The sequence below is a fragment of the Nannospalax galili genome, unplaced genomic scaffold, assembly GCF_000622305.1.
Source record: "Nannospalax galili isolate Female #2095 unplaced genomic scaffold, S.galili_v1.0 scaffold706, whole genome shotgun sequence".
In the NCBI taxonomy this organism is placed as follows: Eukaryota; Metazoa; Chordata; class Mammalia; order Rodentia; family Spalacidae; genus Nannospalax; species Nannospalax galili.
In genome coordinates, this window is record NW_008354694.1 from 740,889 (window position 1) to 766,013 (window position 25,125).

At 51.9% G+C, this 25,125-nt stretch overlaps 1 protein-coding gene and 1 non-coding gene across 5 annotated transcripts; both read left to right on the forward strand.

The window, feature by feature from the left end:
* On the forward strand, positions 1–24,783 carry Sparc (secreted protein acidic and cysteine rich). Of its 4 annotated transcripts, none has more exons than XM_029555411.1 (11): positions 72–141; positions 3,500–3,559; positions 10,371–10,440; positions 11,826–11,885; positions 12,584–12,671; positions 14,692–14,813; positions 17,541–17,661; positions 19,854–19,987; positions 20,554–20,702; positions 22,674–22,822; positions 23,730–24,783. In XM_029555411.1, the coding sequence occupies exons 3-11, from the start codon at positions 10,384–10,386 to the stop codon at positions 23,756–23,758; spliced, it is 909 nt and encodes a 302-aa protein (XP_029411271.1). In that variant the 5' UTR covers positions 72–141; positions 3,500–3,559; positions 10,371–10,383; the 3' UTR covers positions 23,759–24,783. The 4 variants fall into 4 exon arrangements, with proteins under 4 accessions (XP_008850086.1, XP_008850087.1, XP_029411271.1 ...); XM_029555412.1 differs by having other exon boundaries at positions 11,829–11,885; XM_008851864.3 differs by lacking the exon at positions 3,500–3,559 and having other exon boundaries at positions 1–141.
* Positions 11,397–11,499, forward strand: LOC115067492. Its single transcript, XR_003846904.1, has one exon. It is a non-coding gene; the product is annotated as a U6 spliceosomal RNA (small nuclear RNA).
* Positions 24,784–25,125: the final 342 nt, after the last annotated feature.

Below are 25,125 nucleotides of genomic sequence, written 5' to 3' on the forward strand. Positions count from 1 at the left end.
GGCCTTGGGGTGGAGGCGGAGGGGAGGCAGACCCAGCCCAGAGCTCCGAGTGCCTTCCGCTGGCTGTCTCTAAACCCCTCCACACTCCTGCAGCCCTTCAGACCTCCTCCGCCTGCTGCCCGCCCGCCTGCGCCCGCCGAGGTATGCACCTCCCTGCCTAACCCCCTGCCCTTCTGTGGGGCGTCTCAACCCAACTGGGCCAGCCCCATCTTCTGCCTGTGGGGAGGCGAGCTGGGGCTGTTTCTTCATCTGCTGCCCTTAACCGGCGCCGACCAGCCGCCTGTTGCTCTTCTCCAGGCACTCAGTGCAACCTGGTGTCCCCGGAGCAGGAATAATCTGCCCGTTTTGTAGGGTGGGCTTGCTCTCTGTTTCTCTCTGGAGGCAGACTCTGGCTGTCCCCCCACCCCCACCCCATCCCACCCCCGGTGGCAGCTGCCTCCTTTCCTGGGAATCTGATCCCCCATTTGCCCACCACAGCCAGCCTAAGAGGCTCTGACTGGCAGCTGGCTAGGCAGAGCTGGCTGGGTCAGCTGGCTGGGTCAGGCTCCCTATTCCAGGAGAACAAACTAGGTTCTGGGTCAGGCAGGGTGCTGTTTTCCAAATGGGGCTTTGCAGGAAGGATAAACTGATCTCTGAGCCATGAAGGAGAGACAGTCCCTTTAATCAGCCCCTCTGAGAAGGTCTGGATCCCTTGAGTCCTGGTGGCGCCAGTCAGCCTGAAATGCCAGTGTCCCTCTCAAACTGGGACTGCCATTGTTCCCATCCTAGTTCCGCAGGATGGTCCGTCACCACAGTAACTCACCAGCAGTTGTCTGTACCATATCTAGAGATCTGAGAAACCCTACAGCCAGAACAATCCAGATGGGGCTTAGAGTGCAGTGGGAGCAGGGTGCAGTGGGTGGGTGGGGGGAAAGAAGGCAGGTCTGCCCAGCTCCTGGGCACACTATGCATCTCACTGCTGAGCCACACCCAGGGTCCAGCCTGTCGGATACTAGATCTGCTCAGAGTTCTGTGTTCCAGTGAACTTGGTGTGCAATCAGGGAGGGGTACACTGGGATGAGTCTCCCCAAAAGGGAACAGGTAGGTAGTATGCATTTTCCTCAGGGAGAGCTAGCGTTCCCACAGAGAAGTGTCTCCACTGGGGATTCCCTAGGTGAAGCATCTTGTGCCACCCCAGTCCAGGTGGTATGGTGGGGGGCAGACGCTTCGTGAGACAGTAAGCCTCAAGGCACACTTATGGGCTATCTCTCAGGAGCTTCTCCCTGTCCTAAGTAAAAGGATTAGACCTTAGGGTGCCTGGATCTCCTGAAATTTTCCAAAGAAGGCCATTTGAGTCTACAGACTGACCTTTAAATGGGTGTCAAGGTGACTACAAGTCCCTTAAAATTGTGTGCATAGTGTAGTGGTGTGTGTGTGTGTGTGTGTGTGTGTGTGTGTGTTTAAGAGAAGATGGATGTCCATAGCTTTCAGGCTTAAGCTCTTCCCAAATAGGTACCAGATCCTCAGTATGCCACAAGGGCTTGATGCAGAGAATAGAAACAAATGCACATTTGCGGAGGATGCACCAGGGAAAGGGAGCGGATGGGCACAGAGAGAGTTAATTCAAACATCAGCTGCCACATCGACAGGGTCTGGCTCACAGGGAGAGGGAGGGGAAAGGGTAGTCAGAAAAGGAATCAACTTTTGAAACTTTCTCCAAGCCCCACCCACCAAGAGGCTCTTCTCCCGGTGACTCACTCTGGGAGGAATGCGAGTTGCCAGGGTAACCTCTTTTCCTTCCCAGGGTCTCTGCCGGCTCTCTGGGAGGGGACTCAGGAATGCTCAGAGAACGTCAGGCACCAGGCGAGGTCTGAAAGGCCCCTCCACCCCCCAATACAGGGATGACAGCAAACACTGGGCTCCGTCCCTATTTCCCACATCCCAGAGCAGCCAGGGCAGTGGACAAGCACCAGAACAAACCCAGGAAGGCCTCAGAATGCAGTTTGACCTTGAGCTAATCTATCTTCTTGAGCTCAGGGTTCTTCCTCCTTTAGAGCAATAACATCAGCCCCGGGAGGAGCTGGAGGAGGGGGATAAAGCCCTGGGAAGCACCTCACACACATGCTCCCTTCTTAATAGTGGGTTTTTAGCTCCGATGGACTTTTTCAAACACCATTGCTTTTTTCTCCAGCAGCTGTAGAGACTGTCTACTTAGTAAAAGTGCTGACAGGTCTATTTAAAAGATCATCTTGTTTAAATTCATTTGATTCTGGGCCTTCTTGTCTCTTTCCCAAGAGCACTGTGCCTTGCCCTGTAGAAGGACCAGTGGTCTGGGACAATGACTCAGTCAGCGAAGGAAGGCTGTACAAACATGAAGACCTGAGCGTGGACCCTCAGCACCCAAAGAGAAAGGCAGGGTGGTGACACGCGTCTACAGTCCCAGGGCTGGGGAGGTGGGACAGGCAAATCCCTGACCTCGCGGCCAGCCAGCTCGGCCCAGTCGGTGAGATCCAGATCCTGGGTCAAAAAAGGGGGACAGCTGGGGAAACACCAGCATTGCATTCTTGCCTAAATACACACACACACACACACACACACACACACACACACACACGGAGGCACACAATACATTTATACACACACGCACACTGTACACGTACCCATGCACACAGTACATGCGTACATGTGTGTGCACACATTGCATGCATGTACATCACACACACATATACTATATACACATACCACACACATACACCACATACACACATCACACACATACATACCACACACATGGAAAGAAGCAAGGAAGGAAGAAAGGAGGGGCATTGGTCAAAGGCATGGGCTATAACTCACTGGGTAACCTTTGGAAAGACACTAATCTTAGCCTCAGGTTCAGATGGGGGTCTGGGCTGAATGGCCTGCACACTTCTAGCCCCCAAATCCTGTGAACCTGATCCCAGGCACTGATGTCCTGTGTTTTTATTTTTTAAAATATTTTATTATTTTTAATTTTATGTATATGACTGCTTTGCCTGCATGTATGTAAGTGTACCCATGTTGTGCAATGCCTGTGGAGGTCAGAAGAGGGCGTCAGATCCCCTGGAACTGGAGTTACAGAGGATTGTTAGCTGCCATATGGTGCTGGGCAAACATGGGTCCTCTGCAAGAGCAGACAGTGCTCTTAACTGCTGAGCCATCCTCCAGCCCCTGTCCTGCATTTTCAATAGCTGCCTCCTTTCTTCCCTTAGGAAAGGAAGCAGGAAAGAAGGCTTAGGCGGCACCAGGGCTCTGAGCAGGTCTTACCCAGCTGGGGACTCCTCAGCTGCACAGCTGGGTTCACTATTTCCAGCTGCAGCTTTCCTTGATGAAAAGAGGTTTTAAGTAGCAAAGGATATGAAGTAAACAGTTGACTATTTGTCTGCAGAGCTGTTTTAGGCAGATAAATGAGGGGAGAGATGCGGGGCAAGCACAAATCCATGTGTGTGGAGTGTAGACCTGTGGATGTGGATTTTACCAACAGGAACCCACCGGCACAGCTAAAATAAGTGCAGGACTCAGTCACATCGTCACATCTTCCCAGGTGAGTTCTACACACACACACACACACACACACACACACACACACACTGTCACATCTTCCCAGGTGAGTTCTACACACACACACACACACACACACACATACACACACACAGACATACACAGACACACACCCTCACTTGCGTGCATACATCCATGCACAAATTCTCCAAGTACATCTTTTTTAAAAAATTTATTTTTATTATGTGTAGGTGTGTGTATGCATGTGTGTGTGCACATGGGTGTATTGCACATGGATGTGTGCTCATGGGTGTGCATGTGCCTGAGGAGGCCAGAAGGCATCTGATCCCCTGGAGCGTGTGAGCCACCTGACGTGGGTGCTGGGAACCGAACTTGGGTTGTCTGAGAGCAGTAGGTGCTCTTCACCACTGAGCCATTATCTCCAGCCCTCTCCCAAGTTCATCCTGATGGGTATGAATGCCCTGATTCTCACCTATTACAGACCAACAGACACGTTCCAAGTCAAGCCATATGTTCCCTATACAGGCACACCCATCAAATATGCAAACACATAGTCTAATAGAATACCAGTCCTGAAATGTGAGGATGCCCCTCTCTCTCTCTCTTACACACATACATGTACACACACATCACATGTCCACACAGGTGTACACACATGCACACACAAACTTACAAGTGTGCACACACGCACATGCACACACACACACATGTGCGCACGCTTACCTGACTGCCCCTATATTTTCAAGACACAAAAGTTGAATGTCAAGGGGAATGTCCCTCAGCTGAGGTCACGCAGCAGGTTGGTGTCCGAGTCCAGCTTCCAAGTCTTTGGAACCTTCTTCTGGTCAGTTTGGAGTTGACCTTGCTCTGTAGGGCCCAAGCCCTATGCTTAGTAAGGAATCAGCAGCACTTCCTCCCTCCCTCTGCTGGCCTGTGGTGGCCCAGTCCAGCCAGACTGACTTTGTCATTAGGCCCAAGGCCCAACAAAGGTGGCTGGTAAGTCTTTGCTTACTTGCTCCTGGCTGGCTCCCTCTGTCTTAACTGGGGAGAAGGGAAGGCTGGCGCTGAGCTTCCAGCAGCCCGTATTGAAGCTGCCTTTCCTCCACTGCTCCCTCCCAGCCTCCAGGGACAGCTGGGCTGTGCTGGGCCAGTGATGACTTGACAGCTGCCTTTAGGGAAACAGCCTCCTCCTTAGCCAGGGGTTATCTCGGGCAGCAGATCAGCTCTGCCCTCACCAGCCCAACCAAAGATATCTGTAGGGAACCGATGGGCAGAGAGAGCAACTCAGTCCTTCCAGAGACTTGGTATGCATCACCCTGTGCTAGTCCTGGTATTTGAATCTCGGGGGGAGGGAGAAACAAGTAAGGTAAACATCTAGACATTTCTGAATATCTGAAAACTTGGCTCAGATACCACCTTGCCTAGGACCTTGAGTGAGTTATTTTCTCTAAGCCCCAAATCGCTGTCTAAAATAAGAGCTGGTAAAGAACCTCCAGGCGTGCCACAATGGCAAACCACTAGGAATGGCTGTTAGAAGAATTCAAAATCCCGAGGCCACTCCAGACTTTGGAGGGAAAGATCATATGATTGATTAGAAACGTCTGCCACATTCACAGGAGGGGAGAGGGAACTGAATGTACTATGTATCTGCTCGTTGGAATCTCTTAGTCGTTTCCAGATGTTACATCCTGGATGTTTTGATGCTTTTTAACCACTCAATTTGTGGATATACAAATACACAGTCTAATAGAATACCAGTCATGAAATGTGAGAATGCTGGTCATCTCTGATGCAGCACTGGCCCCCTAGAGGGTGCAGAGGAAGCAGGAACTCCCCCCCCACCCCGCCTGGTCTAGCCACAGTAAAACGTGGCACTTTAGGGCATGTTATGGAAGCTCAGCAGGGCTGCATCTGGCTCAGACTCTGGAGCTGCCTGCGCTGCCCCAGAACCTTGCCAAGCCTCGCTTTTAGCATCTGTAACACCCTAATGACTCCCATGGCTTCTGCCCTTTCAGTAAAACAATGTAAGACATTTGAACAAGGAAATGGGTGGGAGGGGAGAGGTGGCCCTCAGAAACCTGCCCGATCTGACTTAGGAGCTCAGGGTGGACAGGGACCTAGGGACTTCCTTGCCCAAGGGTTTCTAAGGGACCTAGAGCTATTTCAAGGTGGCTCAGTCGGGGGTATTGGAGTACGCAGGGCCCCCAGGTCCCAACTTCACTCTTATTTGCACTGCTGTGTATGTGCATGCATGTGCTTGGATGTGTGCATGAGTGTGTGTGGGGTGCACATATGTGCATGTGCATGTGCTGTTCCTGTTGTTCTTAGGCACTATTCACTTTTTTTTTCACTTGGCCTATATCTCAAGGTTGGCTGGTTGGCAAACTCCAGGGAACCTCGTCTCCACCTTCCCACAGTGCTGGAGTTACAGGCATATGCACAGTGCCCGGGTTCTACAGGGTGCTAGGGATCCGAACTCAAGTCTTCATGCTTGCAAAGCAAGACCTTTGTGGAGTGTCCCACTTCCACCCCTGTTTTTTTTTTTTAATTTATTTTGAGTGTATTGAATAGCACATTCACATGTTCCAACACGTGCAAAAGCCACAGGCTTTGGAGACTCTGCCGTTCTGCAGTGGGCTTTACTGCCAAGGCACTTTCGCTGGCAGAATTTCCAGGGTTAGTAACCCCCTGGGGTGGGGGCCTGGTGGCACATGGCTGTAATCCTATCCCTCAGGAGGCAGAGGTAGGAAGATCACAAATTTGAGGCCAGCTTGGGCTACATAATGAGACCCTGTCTCAAAAAAAACCAAAACAACAAAAAAAGAGCTGGGTATGGTGACTCAGGCTTGGAATCCCAACATTTGGGAGGTGGAGGCAGGAGGGTCAGGAGTACAAGGGTACCTCTGGCTATAGCTCAAAGCCAGTCTGGGCTCCCTCCACAAGACCCTTACAAGTTCTCCTAGGTTGCGTAACTCGCACACTTTCACCCAAGCTAGATCGGATGATTGAAACTCAGAGTGGGCTTCCTGTCTAAGAGTTCTGTGCTTCTGAGCTATACTGTCTTCAAGCCCATGATGCGGATGTTCTCCTCGCCCCCCTCCCTGCCCCCGTTGTGATACTCACTGATTTCTCTGTGCCCAGACGGAGCTCTGGGGAGCCCCTCTAGGTCTGGAGGGAGATGTGGGGGCTGGCTGTACTTTTCCATCCCAAGTCTTGCCAAAGAGTTAGACAAATGACCTCCTCTTTGGGTCCTGCTGGCAGCCCGGGCTGTGCTTTCTGTCGACTCCAGAGCAAATAAATGCTGAAGGAAGGGACTCAAGTTCGAAGCTGGTTGGAGGTGGAGTCAGGGTGAGGACGACAGTGTCTGCATTTGGTAACTACTAAGCCAAGGGCAATATACCTCCACTTCCTCTCCTGCCCAGGGCATTTTTCCTGTCTGCATCTTGGGCCAATTTGGCCCAAATGGGCCCTATCCTGTTGACCATCCAGGAGCAGGTGACCGCCAAGGGAATCAGCACACAGGGGTGGGAGACCATGTGGACACCTGTCAATCATGCCCTGGGCTGCTGGCTAGGGACAGGGATCTTCCTCTCCAGGCCTCAGTCTTTTCATCTGTACTAAGAACAGAAAGACCTATCTCAGGCCCTCCTTGGAAACCTGGCTTGTGATAACTACGGAGGGAGCTGGTATGTCCCTGGGCATCCTGGACCTAGGTTTGAGTGCAGGGGATCATAGCTCACTGATCCTGCTTGCTGAGGCTTCACCCTGTGCTCTGACCTGGCGGGTGACTGTTGTACTTGAACAAGTTTTAAAGGGCAGTGGACTTCAGCCTCTTTGGCCAGGGGTGTTAGAGAACCTCAGAGAAGTGTCTCACAGGCAAGCAGGGAGCACAGCTGTACACCCAGAACAGTTTAGGGGTCCCACACCTACATATTCCATCATCTGGAGGAAGGGATTCTGGGATTGGTGGGACAGCACTAGAAAGCACTAAGATGTGGGAGCGACTCCCCACCACCCCCAGTCACACACGCCATCCTCTTTCCACCCTCACTCCAGCCTCAGGCCCTGCACCCTTTTGGGCTCCAGCCTATAAAGCCCTTTGGGACTTAGGTCCTGAAACAGGGTAGCAGGGCCAGGGCTGTGCAGGTGGGAAGGGCACAGGACAATGGAGACGGGACAGCCACAGAGCAGCCATCATGGCCCTTTCCGGCTCCCTCTGCCCAGATGAGGTCCCCAGACTTGGGCATTGGTCTCTTTGGCTCTCAGACATGAGGCTTATGACAGGCCCAGCCTCGCTACTTCTCCGTGACTTGACTTCTCTGTACCGGGTGACATCTGGCTATAGCTGACAGCCTCAGACCCTTTCATTTCACAGTCTCAGACAAGTCCTCCTTGATTCTCTTGTTCCATCTGCCCAAAGCTACACGCAGGGGATGCCGAACCTGTGTTTTCCAAAAGGGAAACAAGTGAACAACTGTGAGGGGGGAAGAACATTCCAGAAATTGCCTGGAAAGGAAAGACTGGACTCCTTCTTGAGGTGGAGCTGTCATGAAGCAACGCCAGGCTCCTATGCCAACTCCTTAAACTGCCTTAGAGTTTGACTTCACGCCCACACCATGAAACAGGGGGTGAGGTTCTTTCCTGTTTAGGCGAGTACAGGACTGTTAGGAGGGCTCCTCCTCTGCCTGTTCCAGCTGCTCAGACAGTCTGGATGATTTTGTGTGGCTGGGGATGGAATGCAGGGATTTGTATACTAGCAAGGCTCTCCACTCTGCTACACACTCAAAGGTCTTTGGGGGTTCTGGATACTTTTCTTCCAAATACTGTTATCCAAGGGCGGTAGATGGAAACCGTGGGAGGGGTCGCCAGCTTGTGCTTGTTTGCTTGTTTGGGTGCCAGGAATTGAACTCAGGACCCCGGGCATGCTAAACGTGTGCCCTACTCCTCAGCTAAACTTCCAGCCTTCCCATGTTGTAAGCATTTTACATTTATTTACTTATTTATTTATTTATTTATCTTTTTGAGACAGGGTCTCCCTGTAGCCAGCTGTCCTGGAACTCACTATGTAGACCAGGCTGGCCTTGAACTCACAAAGATCCGCCTGCCTCTGCCTCCCAAGTGCTGGGATTAAAGGTGTGCGCCACCACACTCGCCAGTTGTTGTAAGCACTTTAAAGATGGCTCCCACCATCTCAAAGTTTTCCTGAGTCTAACGCTCTCAGTTGACCGATGAGGGAGCCAGACTTTAGAGAGGATGAAGAATTTAACTCATACATAAAGACAAAATTAAAGTAAGAACAAAGGTCATTGAATCCCAGCCCAGTGCCTTTGCTCACAAGGCCAGGGTACCCTCTAGCGTGGTGCTTGGTCGGTCAAGAAGTCTTGGAAGAAGCTAGGGATTGTGAGCCTGCCGGGGAAGTCTTGAGGGAACAAACAGGGAAGACATTGCTGCTGCTTTGACTGAAAGCTGTTGAGGGCAGAGAGAGTAGGCTTGTGCCATGTGGCTGCAGAGAGACAGACTGGACCAGAAGCTTGAGGGAGGCAGATTTGGATGAGATTCAGGAAGATCTTTCTAAAGCCATTTGGAAACAGAAGCCTATTTGGTCAGCATGAAGAGTCAGATGTCCCCATCGCACATCACGGATAGGGGTGGCACTGAATCACCAGATATCTGCTCCAAGGTCCCTTCCACTCACAAGTGTGACTGTTCTGTTCAGAGCTTTGTGCCTGTAGAGCCATGTCTGACGGTGCCTAGGGGGACTTTCTAGATCTTCTAACAACCCCTTTGTTTTCGGGATGCGTTTGGATGGCTTCCTTGGAGGATCCAAAGAAGTGCAGTCTTCCAAGTAGACTGGAGAAAAATGTGTCCATCAACTTTCCCAGGGCATTCTAGACTATTCTTTGTTTTAAATGTGCATCTCATTGTCTGGGATTGGCGAGAGGTGGAGTGGAGGGGGAGGAGAGGGAAGTGGAGGAGGGAGGAGGGGAAGGGGGATGAGGATGGAAAGGAGCTGGGAGGGGGATCAGGGAAGAGGAGGGAGAAGGTGAACTTGAGGAATAGGAAACAGATCTTAGAACAAAAGCAATGAAGGATGTTTGCTAGCCCTAGACCCAAGCTTGACTTATTAGTCTACTGTCTCCTTTGAATCCCTTTCCAAAAACTGAAATAAATGTATGGAGAATGGAGACTTCATGGCATGACCGTAAATGGAAAACGTTGTGTACTTCTGTCCTCAGTGGAAGGAAACTACAAAAAAATGAACATAAAACAAACAAAGCAACTTCGTTCTCTCATGGCTGCTCAGTTTCCCTTGAGGGCTCCCAGCCAAGCCAGCTCCTTTGATAGAGAATTCGGGGTGGGGCCGGGCTGCAAAGCTCGTTCAGCAGTTAAGAGTACTGGCTGCTCTTGCAGAGGACTTGGGTTTTCGGTTCCCAGCACCCACATGGCGGCTAACAACTGTGCATAACTCCAGTTCCAGGGTATCTGATGCCTCTGGCCTCTGAAGGCATTGCGTGCAGGTGGTGCACTTGCATACATGTAGGCAAAACACTCATACACATAAACTACAATAAGCAAATCAAAAATACATATTTTTAAAAAGAAGTAGGATGATGGTGTTAGAGTAGGACGGATGGGTGTTAGGGGTGTTAAAGGCATCTTAGCCCTGGACTGAGGCTTTCTCCTCACAGCCAGGACTGATGGAGTGTGGAAGGGAACCACCCTCCTGCCCCATCTGCCCCCCACTCCTTAACTTGCTGGCTAACAGGTCACCTTGCACATCTCAGGAATTCAGAGGACGCCTCTCCTGATGACTTTTTTTCTTCTCTCTGCAGGGTTCCCAGCACCATGAGGACTTGGGTCTTCTTTCTCCTGTGCCTGGCCGGGAGGGCCTTGGCAGCCCCTGTAAGTACCCAAAGATGCCACCTGAGTCTGACTGGGTCTGCTTGCTTCAGCTTCTGAACCTGTCCTGGATATTCAAGAAAACACCAGGGCTGGGGATGTGTCTCAGTTGGTAGAGTGTTTGCCTAGCATGTAATAAGTCCCAAGTTTGATCCCCAGCACTCCCTAAACCAGGCATGGTGGTATTCTAGCATCCAGGAGGAAGAGGCAAGAGAGGAGTTCAAGGTCATCTTCAGCTACATACTGGGTTTGAAGCCAGCCTGGAATATATGAGATCCTGTCTTTAAAAAGTAAAAATAAGGAAATGTATTTTTCATGAACTTAGGAGAAATATTGGGATGAGGACACTGGGTGAAGGTTCCAGAGAAGAGAGCTCTCTGTAATCCGGAGATGAGCTTTTGGCCGTCAGCTTCCCCAGGGACCTCGGCCACACCAGGCCGCGAACAGTTTCTTTCAACCCAGCATCTCTCTTCATTTGGAAGTAGATGGCAGCTTCTGGCCAGACTCAGCAGGCTGTTGGGTTTTGACCAAAGATTTGGCAAGGCTGGCTTTAATTTTGGAAGCAGCTGCAACCAACCTCAAAGTTGCACATCAATGGACCTGCTCCTATGTGTGCTGAAGTGACAGGGAGGCATTTCAGATGGCAGTATTGATCAGGCCACATGTGAGGGGGAAGGTTCAATGGCTCAGAAGTCACAGAGGGTACTTGACCTTCTGAATCTCAGTTTCTTCATCTGTGAATTGAAAGGAGTTGATCTGGCTCAGGGGTTTTCAGGCTGTGTCAAACTCAAGCAGGAATAAATGCTCTTGTAAGCAAAAGTCATAGATGCCTTAGAATAGAGTATATAAAAGTTGGGTGTGGTGGTTCAAGCCTATAATTCCAGTACTTGGGATAGGATGATTAGTGCATTCTGGGCTAGCCTGGGTTACATAGCAAGATCCTGTTGAAATGAAATAATGAAATGAGTACCTGTCACATACTGAAACTGGAACAATTCAGAGATGATTAGCACAGCCTCATAGGAGGATGGCATGTAAACTCATGAGGCATCCTGTATTTTAAAAGGAGAAAGAGAGGGTGGTGAGGTGGCTCAGCAGGTAAAGGCACTTGCTGCCAAGCTTGACAGTTAGATCCCTAGGACCCATGTGGTGGAAGGACAGAACCGACTCCTGCAAGCTGTCCTCTGACCTCCACACATGCATTGTGGCATGAGTGCATGGGACACACACACACACACACACACACACACACACACACGTAATGTTCCCTGAGCCCTCAAGCCCTCAAGCCCTCAAGCCCTGCTGCCGCTTGTGTTCCAGGCATGAGACACTTCGGAGGGAAAGCCGGCTTTTGCCCTGGGCAACTCTAAACCTTCTTTCTTCTCTAGCAGCAAACAGAAATCACCGAGGAGACAGTGGTGGAGGAAACCATGGTCGAGGAGGCTGAGGTATATGGCATAGGGATGGGGACCCCAGACCTGGCCCCCTCTTTGCCTGGTCCCTTCCCTGAGCTGTTCAGATGGGGCAGTGGGCTTCACATTGGAATGGGATGTGCATTGTCAGTTCTGGCTGTCCACCAGACACTGCTGACTGCACCTTAAACCTTCAGTGGAGCCTGGGCCCCGACCAGGATCTCAGAACGCTTTACTTCCCACTTCTTTCCCTGGTCATCAGTCTGCCCCGGTGTGAACAGACAAAAGGGACCCATTCGGTTGGGCCTGGCAGTTGTCGAGGGCTTGATATAGCTTCTTGCCCTAACACTTTGGTGGCCTCTAGGCATCTTAAAGGAATTTCAGGGCTTTGGACACATTTAATATATAATTAATCAGTAGTCAGGTGTGGTGGTCACACCTTTAATCCCAGTGCTCTGGAGGCAGAGGCAGGCTGATCTCTGAGAGTTCCAAGTCAGCTCAGGTTACAGCTGTCTCAAAAAGACCTATATATATAATTAATCATAAATTTAATAAACTAACAGTAAGTACGAGAGTCTCTCTATGTTCTCCACCATTTGTGCTGTGACCCACTTGTCCTTCACGTTGTCCCTTTGGGGCTTTCTGAAGCTTCACACAGGTCCCCTCTTTCTATACCCCACTCTTCCAGGTCTGGGGACCCTTGGACTCATGATTCCCTTCCATCCCCATTCCAGGTACCCGTGGGCGCCAACCCTGTCCAGGTAGAAGTGGGAGAGTTTGAGGACGGTGCGGAAGAAGCTGTCGAGGAGGTGGTGGCTGACAGTAGGTCCCTCTCTATGACTTGGCACATCTGGCCTGCCCTTGGCAGCCTGGGTCTAGGCCCAAGTACAGCCCACAGGAGGTTTCTAACCAAGGAGATGCAGTGTGGGGCCTCAGGGGCTACAAGGGATGGCTGGGAATCCTCAGTCCTGGGGAGGCTGGGAAAGATCTATTTATAGACAGACCATCCAGGTTGTAAGGGACAGGAAGGGAAGCTCCTTAGCCAGAAGTGAACCTCATACCTCTTTGCCCTGACCCTACAGGTCAGTGCCACATTTCCACCCACATCACAGTCACATCTGGTCACTGAGATCCCCAGGGGCCTCAGCCTCAGTTCAAGTTCAACCCAGGAGCCGATCTGAGTTAGCTAACTGGCTTACTTGATTTCTACTCAGCCCAAGGCCAGGAGGAAATGCAGTCTGACATGACCCTTAATGCCACCTATAGAGAGAGAGAAAGGGCAGGGACCACAGGTTTCCATCCTTAGACCAAGGCGTCTGTGTCCCAGGGTTCAAGGGCAGGGACTTTGGAAGCAGAGATTCAAACAAGATTTGAATTGTTTGAACCAGGGTTTCCCTATATTAGCCAAGCAGTGGTGAAGATGGCAGCCCTGGAGAGACGGCTCAGTGGATAAGAGAGCTTGCTGCATAGGCCCAAGGACCTGAGTTCGAATCCCTAGGACCCAGTAGGCCACGAGCACCTGTAACTCCAGCACTGTGGGGGGTGGAGACAGGAGGATCACTGGGGCTTGCTGCCTGCCAGCCTAGCTCTAAGTTTAGTGAGGGACCCTGTGTCAAGGGACTGAGGTGGAAAGCGATACAGCAGGACACCTGGTGTCCTCCTCTAGTCTCCACACACGCACATGGGTACACACACACACACACACACACACACACACGCACACACACACACAATGGCAGCCCTTCACCCAGGGTGCTGGAAGGTTGTGGCAGAGTAGGTGAGGACTTGGCACGGTGCCTTCAGAATAAGATTCAAAAGGATGATGGAAACATGAGGATATCCCAAAGCAAGCCTCGGGAGGAAACGGCCAGATCCACACCCCTCCCCAGGGGTAACTAAGGGGGTCTGGTGACGGGCTGTGTTTGCTGGAGCAAGGGGGGGATGTGGGGGTCTCCTGAGTCATGTCCCTTTCCTCCTCCAGTTCATCCGCTGTTTTCCCCACAGGCTGCATCCCATTGTCTGCTGTGGGCCTCAAGGTTCTTCCTCTTCCTTTATAGACTCTTCTGGTTACCCTCCATTGCTGCGATAAAACACTGACCAAACCCAGCTTGGGGAGGGACGGGTTTATTTGGCTTACAGCACAGTCCATCATCAAGTGAAGCCAAGGCAGGAACTCAGGGCAGGAACGTATAGCACAGACCACTGTGGAGGAACCCTGCTTACTGGCCTTGCCCCCCTGGCCTGTGCTCAGCCGGCTTTCTTTCACAGTATAGGACAACCTGCCCAGAGGTGGCACTGCCTACCTCCCACATCACACAACAAACAAAAAAATACCCCACAGACAAGGGCACAGGCCAATCCAATGGAAGCAATTAATCGAGGCTCCCTCTAACCAGGTGTGTCAAGTTGATAACTGAAGCTCTCCTGCACAGACTCTTAAGTCTGTTTTGTTGGGGGTCACAGCTTCTTGGCTCCATGACAATGGCTTGCTCTTCCGAACCATTCTAGAAAGTGCTTTGAATCCAGAAATGCCTCACTGGTTTCTCAGGAGAAGCTGAGAACTTAGCCACTGCTTTAGTCCCTGGGGAAGCCATATGCACCCCATGTTGCTGAGTCCAAGACTAAGGCTCCAGTCCCCTGAAAAGGGCTGGGGTCTGACTTTTAGCTGAACCTCTAATCCCCAGCCTAGACCAGCTGCTGCCTTGTGCATTTCCAAGTTCAGTGGATGAGTGTGCAGGGTTGGGAGACGCCCAGAGCTCCAGGGCTGGGGGAGGGGTACAGCCAAGCACTGTCAGCCCCAAGCTCCAGGCTGGTGAGCTGACACTGTTCTCTGTGCCGCCAGACCCCTGCCAGAATCACCACTGCAAACACGGCAAAGTGTGCGAACTGGATGAAAGCAACACCCCCATGTGCGTGTGCCAGGACCCCACCAGCTGCTCCGCCCCCATTGGCGAGTTTGAGAAGGTAAGGTGGGGGACCAGCTCTGCAGAAAACTGTGGGTGTAGGGGTCCTATGGGGGGGGGAGCTCCAGGCTCAAAAGTCTCCTTGCTAGGACCAGTCACAACAGGAAAGTGGAGCTGAGTCAGAGGCAAGGGTCTGCCTGACCTAGATACCTCTAGTCACTGATGAGAATTTAGTCAGCACAGCCAGGTTCCAGGCTCTATGCTGAACATAATTTAAGTTTTATATAATCTTGCCCAGTGTGGTGACGTATGCCTTTAGTCCCAGCACTTGGGAGGCAGAGGCAGGTGGGTCTCTGAGTCTGAGGCTAGCCTGATCTACATAGCGAGTTCCAGGCCAGCTGGGGCTATAGGGAGACCTGTCTCAAAAAGACAAAAAAAAAAAAAAAATTACATAATCTTAGATGGAACGTGTTCTCTTTCATAATTTTATAATTTATTTATTTTACATTTTATTATTGTGTGCATACGTGTCTGTGTGCACACATGTGTGTGCACATGTGTGAAGATCAAAGGACACCTTGCTAGAATCAGCTCTTTTCTTTCACCATGTGGGGTCTGGAATTCAAACTCAGGTTCTCAGGCTTGGTGGCAAGTGCCTTTACCCACTGAGCCCTCTCAATGGTCCTGGAATGCATTCTCTGTGGCTTAACAGAGCATGGTGTCCACAAATGGAGGGCTGGGGTCAGCTTGAAGGTTGACTGCAAATCTCATCTCCAGCATTTGTTGGCTGTAAGATCTTAGTTAAGGTACTGAGCCTTTCCAAGGCTGAGTTCCCTCATGTCTGAAGATGGATAAAAATTTCTGAACTCTGCTAGGCGTGCAGAGGCAGGTGGATCCCTGTGAGTTCAAGGCCAGCTTGGTCTATACAGTGATGAGTTCTAGGCCAGCTGGGGCTATAGGGAGACCCTGTCTCAAAACAAAACAAACTAGGAGTTGTGGGAATTGTAGAAGCATCCAGGTACATAACAAGGACTCAATATTGTTATTTCTCAAAGCCATCCATTCTATCTCCAATGTGTATCCACCCAACCATGCATACCCACCCATACATCCATATACCCATCCATCTACACAGCCACCCATCCATCCATCCACCCATCTCTTCACCCATCCATCCAACCATGTATCTGTTGACCCACCTATCAATTCATCTATCTGGCAACACACACACACACACACACACACACACACACACACACACAGAGGTCTATCCACCTATGCATCTCACCTTCCCGCTCACCCATCTATCGACCTATTCATCCACCTACCTACTCACTCACCCATTCATCCCATTCCTTCATCTATCCATTCGCTCACCTGTCCACCCACCCATCAATTCATCTACACATTTACTCATTCTACTCATCCATCGTCTGTCCACCCACCCATCCATCCACCTACATATCCATTCACCCATCCTAGTAATATTTTTTGAACACTCACTTATGCCAACCATCGTGCCGGTGACCATCTAGCTCAGGGCAGCAAACCTGGCACCAGTGCTCTTTCCACAACCTCCAATCCAGCTTCTCATTCTTTACTATCTCCCCGAGACAAAGCTTGCCTCTCTGGGCTTCAAATATTAGCCCAGATTATCATTTTAAATCTTCACTCACCCTCCCCCTCGCACTGCTCTGCAGTGTGGGCAGCCCCTCTGCAGTGATGTGCATTACCGACTCCACACAGTAGGACGTTCCGTTAATGGAGGGTACTTCTGCCTGTGCCCCTGCTCAGTCCTCGGCATCTCTGCTTGGCTCCTCTGTGACCAGGGGTTCACTAACAGGACTCAAATGAGTGAGCTGGCCCAGCTAAGGTGGGCGATGTGTTCTGGATAGTCAACTGGATCACATGGAAGAGGAGGTGGAGGCCAAAGCATTCATGGAGAGCCTCCTTCCATGAGGGTCACACAGAGCTCCCTCTTACCCCAGTGATGCCCCTGCCCAGAAAAGCCCACTGGAAACCCAGAACTCTGTTTTTGTTGTTGTTTTAACATTTTAAAGTTCCATGTTTCTATCTATTTATTGTATATGTATGTGTGCATACATGCCACCACATGCATGGAGGTCGGAGGACAACCTGCAGGAGTCAGTTCTCTCCTTCCACCATGTGAAGCCCAGGGATCAAACTGAGGTCATCAGGCTTTGCAGCAGGTGCCTGTACACACTGAGCCATCTTGCCGGCCCTCCTGTGTCCCTTCTAAGGATAAGGACTGCCCCCTTTGTGTACTCTTTTCCAAAGCCCCATGTTCCATTGTCCTTGAGGTATCTTCCTGTGTCTTGGTCCTACTCAGGTGTTGCCTCTGTTCAGAAATCACCCATGGCCCTCATATGGGTAGGACAGTGGAGTCCACAGAGTGGACTCCTATACCCCGGTTATTAACCCATCGTGTGTGTTATTTGCTGGGCTCTTCCCACTCCTTGTTTGGCCCTCTGAGGTGGGCAGGGTCATGGGTACCAGGACGGACTTTGGAAATGAAGGAGGGGTACCCTGTGCTTGTCCCCTCTCTGAGGTGGGCAGGGACAGGGGTACCAGGACGGACTTTGGAAATGAAGGAGGGGTACCCTGTGCTTGTCCCCATCTCTGAGGTGGGCAGGGTCGCGGGTACCAGGATGGACTTTGGAAATGAAGGAGGGGTACCCTGTGCTTGTCCCCATCTCTGAGGTGGGCAGGGACAGGGGTACCAGGACGGACTTCGGGAATGACGGGGTACTCTGTGCTCGGCCGGCAGGTGTGCAGCAACGACAACAAGACCTTCGACTCCTCCTGCCACTTCTTTGCTACCAAGTGCACCCTGGAGGGCACCAAGAAGGGCCACAAGCTCCACCTGGACTACATCGGGCCATGCAAATGTGAGTGTCATGGCACCTCCCAGCTTCCCTCTCAGGGAGAGAGCTCAAGACCCATACGGATGCTGGTTCAGCCACCCTGGGGCTGTGTGATCTTGAGCAAGTGTCTTCCCCTCTGTGAGCCTCAGGGTTCCCATTTATAAGATGAATTCAGGACATCTCATCTCCTGGAAAGGGACTTAGCTGTGGTGAAGCACATTTTGGGGAGGATTGCCAGAACCTTCTTCTAGCACCAAGACAGCCTAACGATGAGGGTGTCTTCTATAACCCTAACGATGAGGGTGTCTTCTATAACACAAGTCTTTCCTGTTTCAGCACTGTAAACCAAATGGTGTTTGACCTGGGCCTGCACAGTATTTTAAATACCTTTGAATTTGAATGCTTTAAAATATTTTATTATTGGCCGGGTGTGGTGGCACACACCTTTAATCCCAGCAATCTGGAGGCAGAGGCAAGTGGATCTCTGTGAGTTCAAGGCCAGCCTGGTCTACATAGTGAGTTCCAGGACAGCTGGGTCCTCTGCAAGAGCAGCCAGTGCTCTAACCACTGAGCCATCTCTCCAGCTCCTTGAATGCTTTTAAAATAGGAGCATGGCTGGGGCTGGAGTGATGGGTCAGTTGGTGAAGTGCTTGCTGTGCAAGGTTAGGACCTGAGTTCCATCCCCAGAAAGCATATAAAAAGGCCAAGCGTGGTGGCATGTACTTGTAACCCCAGTACTGGGAAGGCGGAGACAGGAGGATGCCTGGGGCTCTCTGGCCAGCCAGCCAAGTCCAGTCGGTGAGCTTTGGGCCAATGGAAGACTTTATTTTGAAAAATAAGGTGAATGACTCCCGAGGAGCACTATGTGAGATTGACCTCTGACCTCCACGTGTGTGCATATGCACACACTTGAACATGACCACACATATACACCAAAAATAAATGAATATAAACAGGACGTGCCTGACGTTTTCTTGCAGGCGCTGTCCCTCTATGCTGCCATATCCATAGTCCTTTTATTCCATTATGTTCCTCTTCTGTCTTTTGGGGATCAGTATCTGGGGAGGTGATTCGGGCCTTCAGCTGGCCGTTTGTTAGTGACTGGAGCTGCAGATCTACTGGTCTTTGGGCCCTCGGCATCCCCCCATCACCCAGGACCCCTAAGCTCACCCTTGCTCCCTCTACGAGACAGCATGAAGCTTGCCCTGTTCTACACAGGTGGTTAAAAGGAGAGCAGCCCCTCCCCATGGGCTGGGGCTGTTAGCTCGGTGGTAGAGTACTTGCTTGCCTGGGGGACACAAAGTCCTGAGTTCGAACTTATCCCCAGCACTGCACAACAAAACAAACTAAAACAAAGGCGAGTCTCTTCCCCTGCTGAGTTGTGCAGCTGTAGGAAGTGGGGTGGGAAATAAGTGAGTCCTGTGTGATGGGGCCATGTGTGCAACGTGAAGGGGTGGATCAGAGGGGGGTTGGTTAGAGGAAGAAGGTGGGGCAGGGGAAGTTGGTGGAGGTCTTGGGCAGTGCGATGTGGAGTGTTCCAAGGACTCTAGCAAGTGGCTATCACTGCCTGGAAGGGCTGCCTCCCCGACTCGAGCTCTCCTGCACTCCCACCTCATAGTAGTTCTAACCACAGGAGGCATGTCTTGGGTTCAAAGACAAAGATGAGCAGGCTCTAGGACCACCTCCTCCCCCAATGTGGCCACTCTGCCCTGGATGCAGACTGAGGCTCTGATAATCTGGGCTTGAGAAGACCCTTCTCTCCACCTGACCCTGACTAAGTCCAATCACAGGCAAATGTGGATGAAGTCCCCAGGTCTGACATTCTGGGGTGCTACGTTCTCAGACAAGGCTGTTATTCTCAGAAGGTTCTGGGGGTCAAGCATTCCTGAGCCTGACCCCCGACTCCCACCAAGTGTGTGGGTAGAGGCTATTTCAAACACCTCTTAGAGTTTGGCCTCCAGGTCTGCTGGGATCACACCCTACCCATCACCCAGGAAGGGGCAGGAGCCTCTGGGGTGGTTGTGCCCCTCAGCAGGTTGGATAGCGGCTGTGAGAGCACACTCTGTTCATTAACCTGGGGAGAGACTAGCTCAGAGAGGCACCATGACCAAGGGCGCCCAGTGGAGCGGCTGTGAGAGTGGGGTCGGGGAAGGGACACTGGGCCGGGCAGCCCTCGAGCTGGCCCAGACTGACCACTCTTGTCCTGTGGGCCCTAGACATCCCTCCCTGCCTGGACTCCGAGCTGACCGAGTTCCCTCTGCGCATGCGCGACTGGCTCAAGAATGTCCTGGTCACCTTGTACGAGAGGGATGAGGGTAACAACCTCCTCACCGAGAAACAGAAGCTGCGTGTAAGTGTATCTTCCCAGCCTGGTCCTGTGCGCCACTGACCTCTCTGCACCCTGATGACTGAGATCTGAGCCAGTCCCTAGAACCAGGCCCCAAGGTGGCCAGGCCCCACCCTGGAGGGTGCCTTCCGGACACCAGAACACACAATTCCTGCTGCCTTTGGGGGCTCCTGGTACACTTCAACACTGCAGAGGCTCTGAGACCGCCCAAGCAGAGACACCCAAGTGACCCCCTGCCCCTTTCTCCTTTTGAGTTCACACATCTTCCTCTTTGGTGGCATATCCTAGATATGCCCTCATGCTGATGGGTGCTGATTCCTCAGTCCCTCCTGAAGCCTGCTGAGTCATTGCTGTTTGGGACAAAGTCTAGGAAGCTGCATTTCCTATATCACCCTCCACGGGTGGCTTGAGGCCTTGAGTGCATCCTCGCCTCCCCATCTGTGGGTGAGCTGTTAGCTCCCGTCAGCACCCCTCTCTTCCCCAACTCTGGGCTCTGGTCTTGGATAACCTCCTGTCACAGGTGCTAGGAGTCCTGGCCTCTTGGTGACCTGGTCACTCTGCCCTGACAGGTGAAGAAGATCCACGAGAATGAGAAACGGCTGGAGGCTGGAGACCACCCCGTGGAGCTGCTGGCCCGAGACTTCGAGAAGAACTACAACATGTACATCTTTCCTGTCCACTGGCAGTTTGGACAGCTCGACCAGCACCCCATCGATGGGTAAGAGCCAGGGCCCTCAGGACCACAGGTTCCGCTCTTGCCTGAGCCAAGGCAGGTAGTGGGAGGGGATGAGGCCAGAAGTCCTCTGTGTGGCCTCTGCTGCTCCCTGGTCCCCTCGGTCCACCTGGAATTGGGACATCCTGAGAAAGGATGAAGACTTTGGAGGAAGAAGCTCTAAGACCCTCGTGTCAGAGGAGGGGCGTCAGAGGGAACAGACACCGCCTCTGAGATCTGCAAGGGTTGGGGTGTGAGACCCACCATGGCAGGGAGTGGGAGTCCGGGGACAGACTGATGAAGGCCCAGGAGGGAGGGAGAGCAGCCTGCAAGCATGTCTGTCTGCGGTCCTTCAGCAGTGCAGGGCAGTCACGCTGATGGCTGTGTCCCAGCTCCAAGGGCCCACCTGACCTTGGCAGTTCCCAAAACTTCAGTCAATGACAACTGCAAGCAGGTTCCTGGCTTGGGACATTATGGAGTACTGTGCATTATGGAGTACTGTGCATCCACACTGCAGGGAGTCACTTGGGCAGTCTCTGAATTGACACCAAGTATCCACCTTGCTGGGTTATGGGTGTCAGAGTTTCTCTGCTCAACTCTAGATGAGGCAACCCACCCCCTCCTTCCCTGAGCCTCTTCTACTGTGCTTTGTCGGAAGCAGGTAGCCACTTGGGGGACAGGCGGGGCCACCCTGCTCACAGGCCTCGGGAGTGATGCTAGGTTAGGGAGGCTCCTGTATGGGGATGCTCAGAGCTCACTGTGTCCAGCTGTGTGCTAGGACACCCTGCAGGCCAACCCCCCAGTGCCTGGCCCTCCCGGGCTCTGGGAAGTTCTCAGTTACTTCTCTCCCAAGCTCTCGCTGTGGCCAGAATCCAACTGAGTGACACTGGAGCATGGAGGGGAGAGTCCTGGGGGACATCCAGATCCCATGTGCCAAGTGGTCCAGAGAAAGTTCCAGATGAATTGCCTGGGCTGGAAAAATGCTTCAGCCTCCTCTTGGTCAGAGCTGTAGGTTACCAGACCTGTGTCCCTGCCCATGCCTGTGTTCTCAGGGTACAGTGAAGGAGGATGGGCCCAGCCAATTCAGACAATGTGTGATGCTTCTTGTGAGCAGGATGCTGTAAAGAAAACCAGAGTCACCGTGTTCCCTGCAGTCCCTTGGGGAAGGGGGTAGTGTCCTGGGGACAGCTAATTGAGGGAGGGTTCTGGGAAAAAAAAAAAAAAGCGAAAGTCAACCCTGTGCTCTGGAGTCCAAGGCCAGCAGGGAGAACGGGGTGGAGGGCAGTGGGACAGACACCAGGGGGCCAAAGTCGTTTCATGATACACAAAAGGTCTGTGAAGAAGGCTAGGACAACCATCCCCTCTCACTGCCCCGCCCAGCCCTGCCCTAGTCCTTCCTGAAGGACACCATCACCAGTTTTTGTTGTTTACTTGGTTTTTATTTCTGGTGTTGGTGAAGAAGCCCAGGGCCTTGACTATGATAAGCATCTCACTAGTGGACTCTAGGCAGGGGCTCTACCACTGAGCCACACCCGCGGCCCCTCACTGGGGATTCTAGGCAGGGTCTCTACCGCTGAGCCACACCCGCGGCCCCTCACTGGGGACTCTAGTCAGGGGCCCTACCACTGAGCCACACCCGAGGCCCCTCACTGGGGATTCTAGGCAGGGGCTCTACCACTGCGCCATGCCCCCAGCCCCTTACTGGGGGATTGTAGGCACCTCCTCTACTGCTGAACCAAACCCCAGCCCCATTACCAGTCTGATGGGTCTCTTTTTAGACCCTTGTAGGAACCCATTAAATGTTGCCAAGAGACCCTTGCTGTGGAGACCACGAGGCTCAGAGCTGGAGCTGCAGACTCCACCTCCTGTCAGACAGCAGGGGAAACTCGGGCTCAGTAGGGCAGCGTGCTGCCCTGGATCCCACAGCAGGTCCACAGCAGACCCATGTTTGTGTCCTGCCCTACTCCTTCCTGCTAGGTACCTGTCCCACACCGAGCTGGCCCCACTGCGTGCCCCCCTCATCCCCATGGAGCACTGCACCACCCGCTTCTTCGAGACTTGTGACCTGGACAACGACAAGTACATTGCCCTGGACGAGTGGGCTGGCTGCTTCGGCATCAAGGAGCGTGAGTTGATGGGCTCAGGGGTCGAGAGGATGCTTCCCCAGGCTTGGCTGTCATCCCTTCCCCTCTGGTGCTCTGTCTGTCCTCTATTTGACTTGGCTCTGTTCTCCCTGTCTGGCTGAGAACCCATCCCTCCGGCCCTTGTGCCCCTGAAGGTCTCTTTCCCGACCTTAGCCATTAGCTCTCTCCATGCCAAGTGCTAATTTTGGGAACTGGGAGAGGAAGCAGGAAGTGTAACTTGGCTGCATGTATAAGAGACAGAGACAGGCCAGGGCCAGGGAGATCACGGTCCCTCTCATCTACTTCCTGTTGACCTTAGGCTGGTCACAGGCCCCCCGTTCTTGGGATAGGAGGGGGTCCACCAAGAACTGGAATGGATGCTTAACTTCTTTGAGCGTTCCTGGGATAGGAGGGGATAGGAGGGGGTCCACCAAGAACTGGAATGGATGCTTAACTTCTTTGAGATCAGTATATACTAATTAATGCACAGTAACGGATTTCATTATGACAATTTTCATACACGTGTACAGGAGATATACATATATATTTAAATATTTTAAATATTTTTACTTTATGTGTATGAGTGTATTGTCTGTATGTATGCAAGTGCACCCATGTCTTGCAATGCCCACGGAGGTCAGAAGATCAGACTCCCTGGAACTGGGGCTATGGATGGTTGTTAGCTGTCATGGATGCTGGGAATCGAACCCAGGTCCTCTGCAAGAGCGATCGGGGCTCTTAACCACTGAGCCATCTCTCCAGCTCCAGTGTACAGGACATTTTTATCCTCTTCACCCGCAGTCCCCTTTCTTGCCCCCTCCCACCTCTGCTGATCCCCACCTCTTCCTGGCCAGCCCCTCCTACTTTCTCCGGCTTGGCTCGTTTTGACTCTGCCCCTTTTGCTTTACAGAGGACATCGACAAGGACCTCGTGATCTAAGTCCACGCCTCCTGCCGCAGCTCCGGATTCTCTCTGACCTCCCCCCTTCCCATTCCCCCAAAGTTTAAAATGTTTGGATGGTTGGCTGTTCCGCCTGGGGATAAGGTGCTAATATAGGTTTAACTGAACACATTAACGGTGCTAAAATATGGAAACTGTAACCCAAATCACGGCATTCTTCCATGTAACTCGCGCACCCAGTCAACCCCTCGTCCCCTGCATCATCCATGTATCTCACTGGCTGTGGTGGCAATGGAGCCGCCCAGGCCTGCCTTACACATGCATGAGATATCTTCAACTTACCTCTCTACTTTTCCACTTGAATCTAACACTCATCCTGGCAGACATTGTGTTCATTTCATTTCAGGATGTGGGCTGCCTGGGGTCTTCCCCAGGGGGCCTGGAGGTAGGCAGAGGGAACAGACACAGATACAAAATTGTGCAAGGATGCTCTGGGGCCAGAGGCCCCACCAGCCAGAACCCAGATAGCAAGTCTTGATTGCCTAGAGAAGATTCTAGAACTGTAACGGCAGTGTGCAGACTCCCAGCAGCCGCGTCCCTCCTCAACTCCTCCACCCTTTGAGCAGTTTCTTTCCACATTTGGCTGTTGATTCAAATTTCTGGGAGCCACGGAGCTGAGGGGATGGACCAGAACACCCCATGGGGAGTCTCCTGTTCAGCTTCTTGAAGAATTTCAGGTTTCTTCTCAGGGACTCTGGGGACTGGGAGGCTGTTTCAGGAAGGCCACAATGAAAAGACACGGAAAGTTGTAAAGAAGGAAAGACGGAGCTGGTGCACCGGTTGGTTTTTCACACGAGTTTCTAGCATCTTCTTCCCTTTCTCCTTTTCTCATCTGCTAATCAAGAGAAACTTCCAAGTTCACGGGATGGTGGGTCTCACAGGCTGAGAACTCGTGCACCTCCAAGCATTTCATGAAAAAGCTGCTTTTCCTTCACTGTACAAACTCTCATGGTGACTCAAGGAGTTTGACAAATCTCTCAAAATAAAAAGTAACATGAAACGGCCTTCCCGGGTGATGGTGCATGTGTCTTAGTCTTAGGTGACCCACGGACACTCGGGCACATACACTGCACAGATGCAAACACACTCTTAGACATTCGTGTGTATACATGCATGCACACACTCATACACAGGGAAGTATGGCTCCTGTGAGCACTGATTCAACAAACAAGTTTATTATTTTATAAAAAGCCATTATATTTATTTAATATTTATTTTATGTGTATGAGTATATTGCCTGCATATGTGTAAGTGCATCCATGCCGTGTAATACCTGAAGAGGTCAGAAGAAGGTGTCAGATTCCCCTGGAACTGGAGTTACAGATGGTTGTTAGCTGCCATGTGGG

Bases quoted from the DNA above. Each gene is read 5' to 3' on its own strand.
- Sparc (XM_008851864.3), top strand. From the start codon at position 10,384: ATGAGGACTTGGGTCTTCTTTCTCCTGTGCCTGGCCGGGAGGGCCTTG. The intron at 10,441-11,825 runs GTAAGTACCCAA...TTTCTTCTCTAG, and splicing joins GGAGGGCCTTGGCAGCCCCT to CAGCAAACAGAAATCACCGA. The intron at 12,672-14,691 runs GTAGGTCCCTCT...CTGTGCCGCCAG, and splicing joins CGAGGAGGTGGTGGCTGACA to ACCCCTGCCAGAATCACCAC.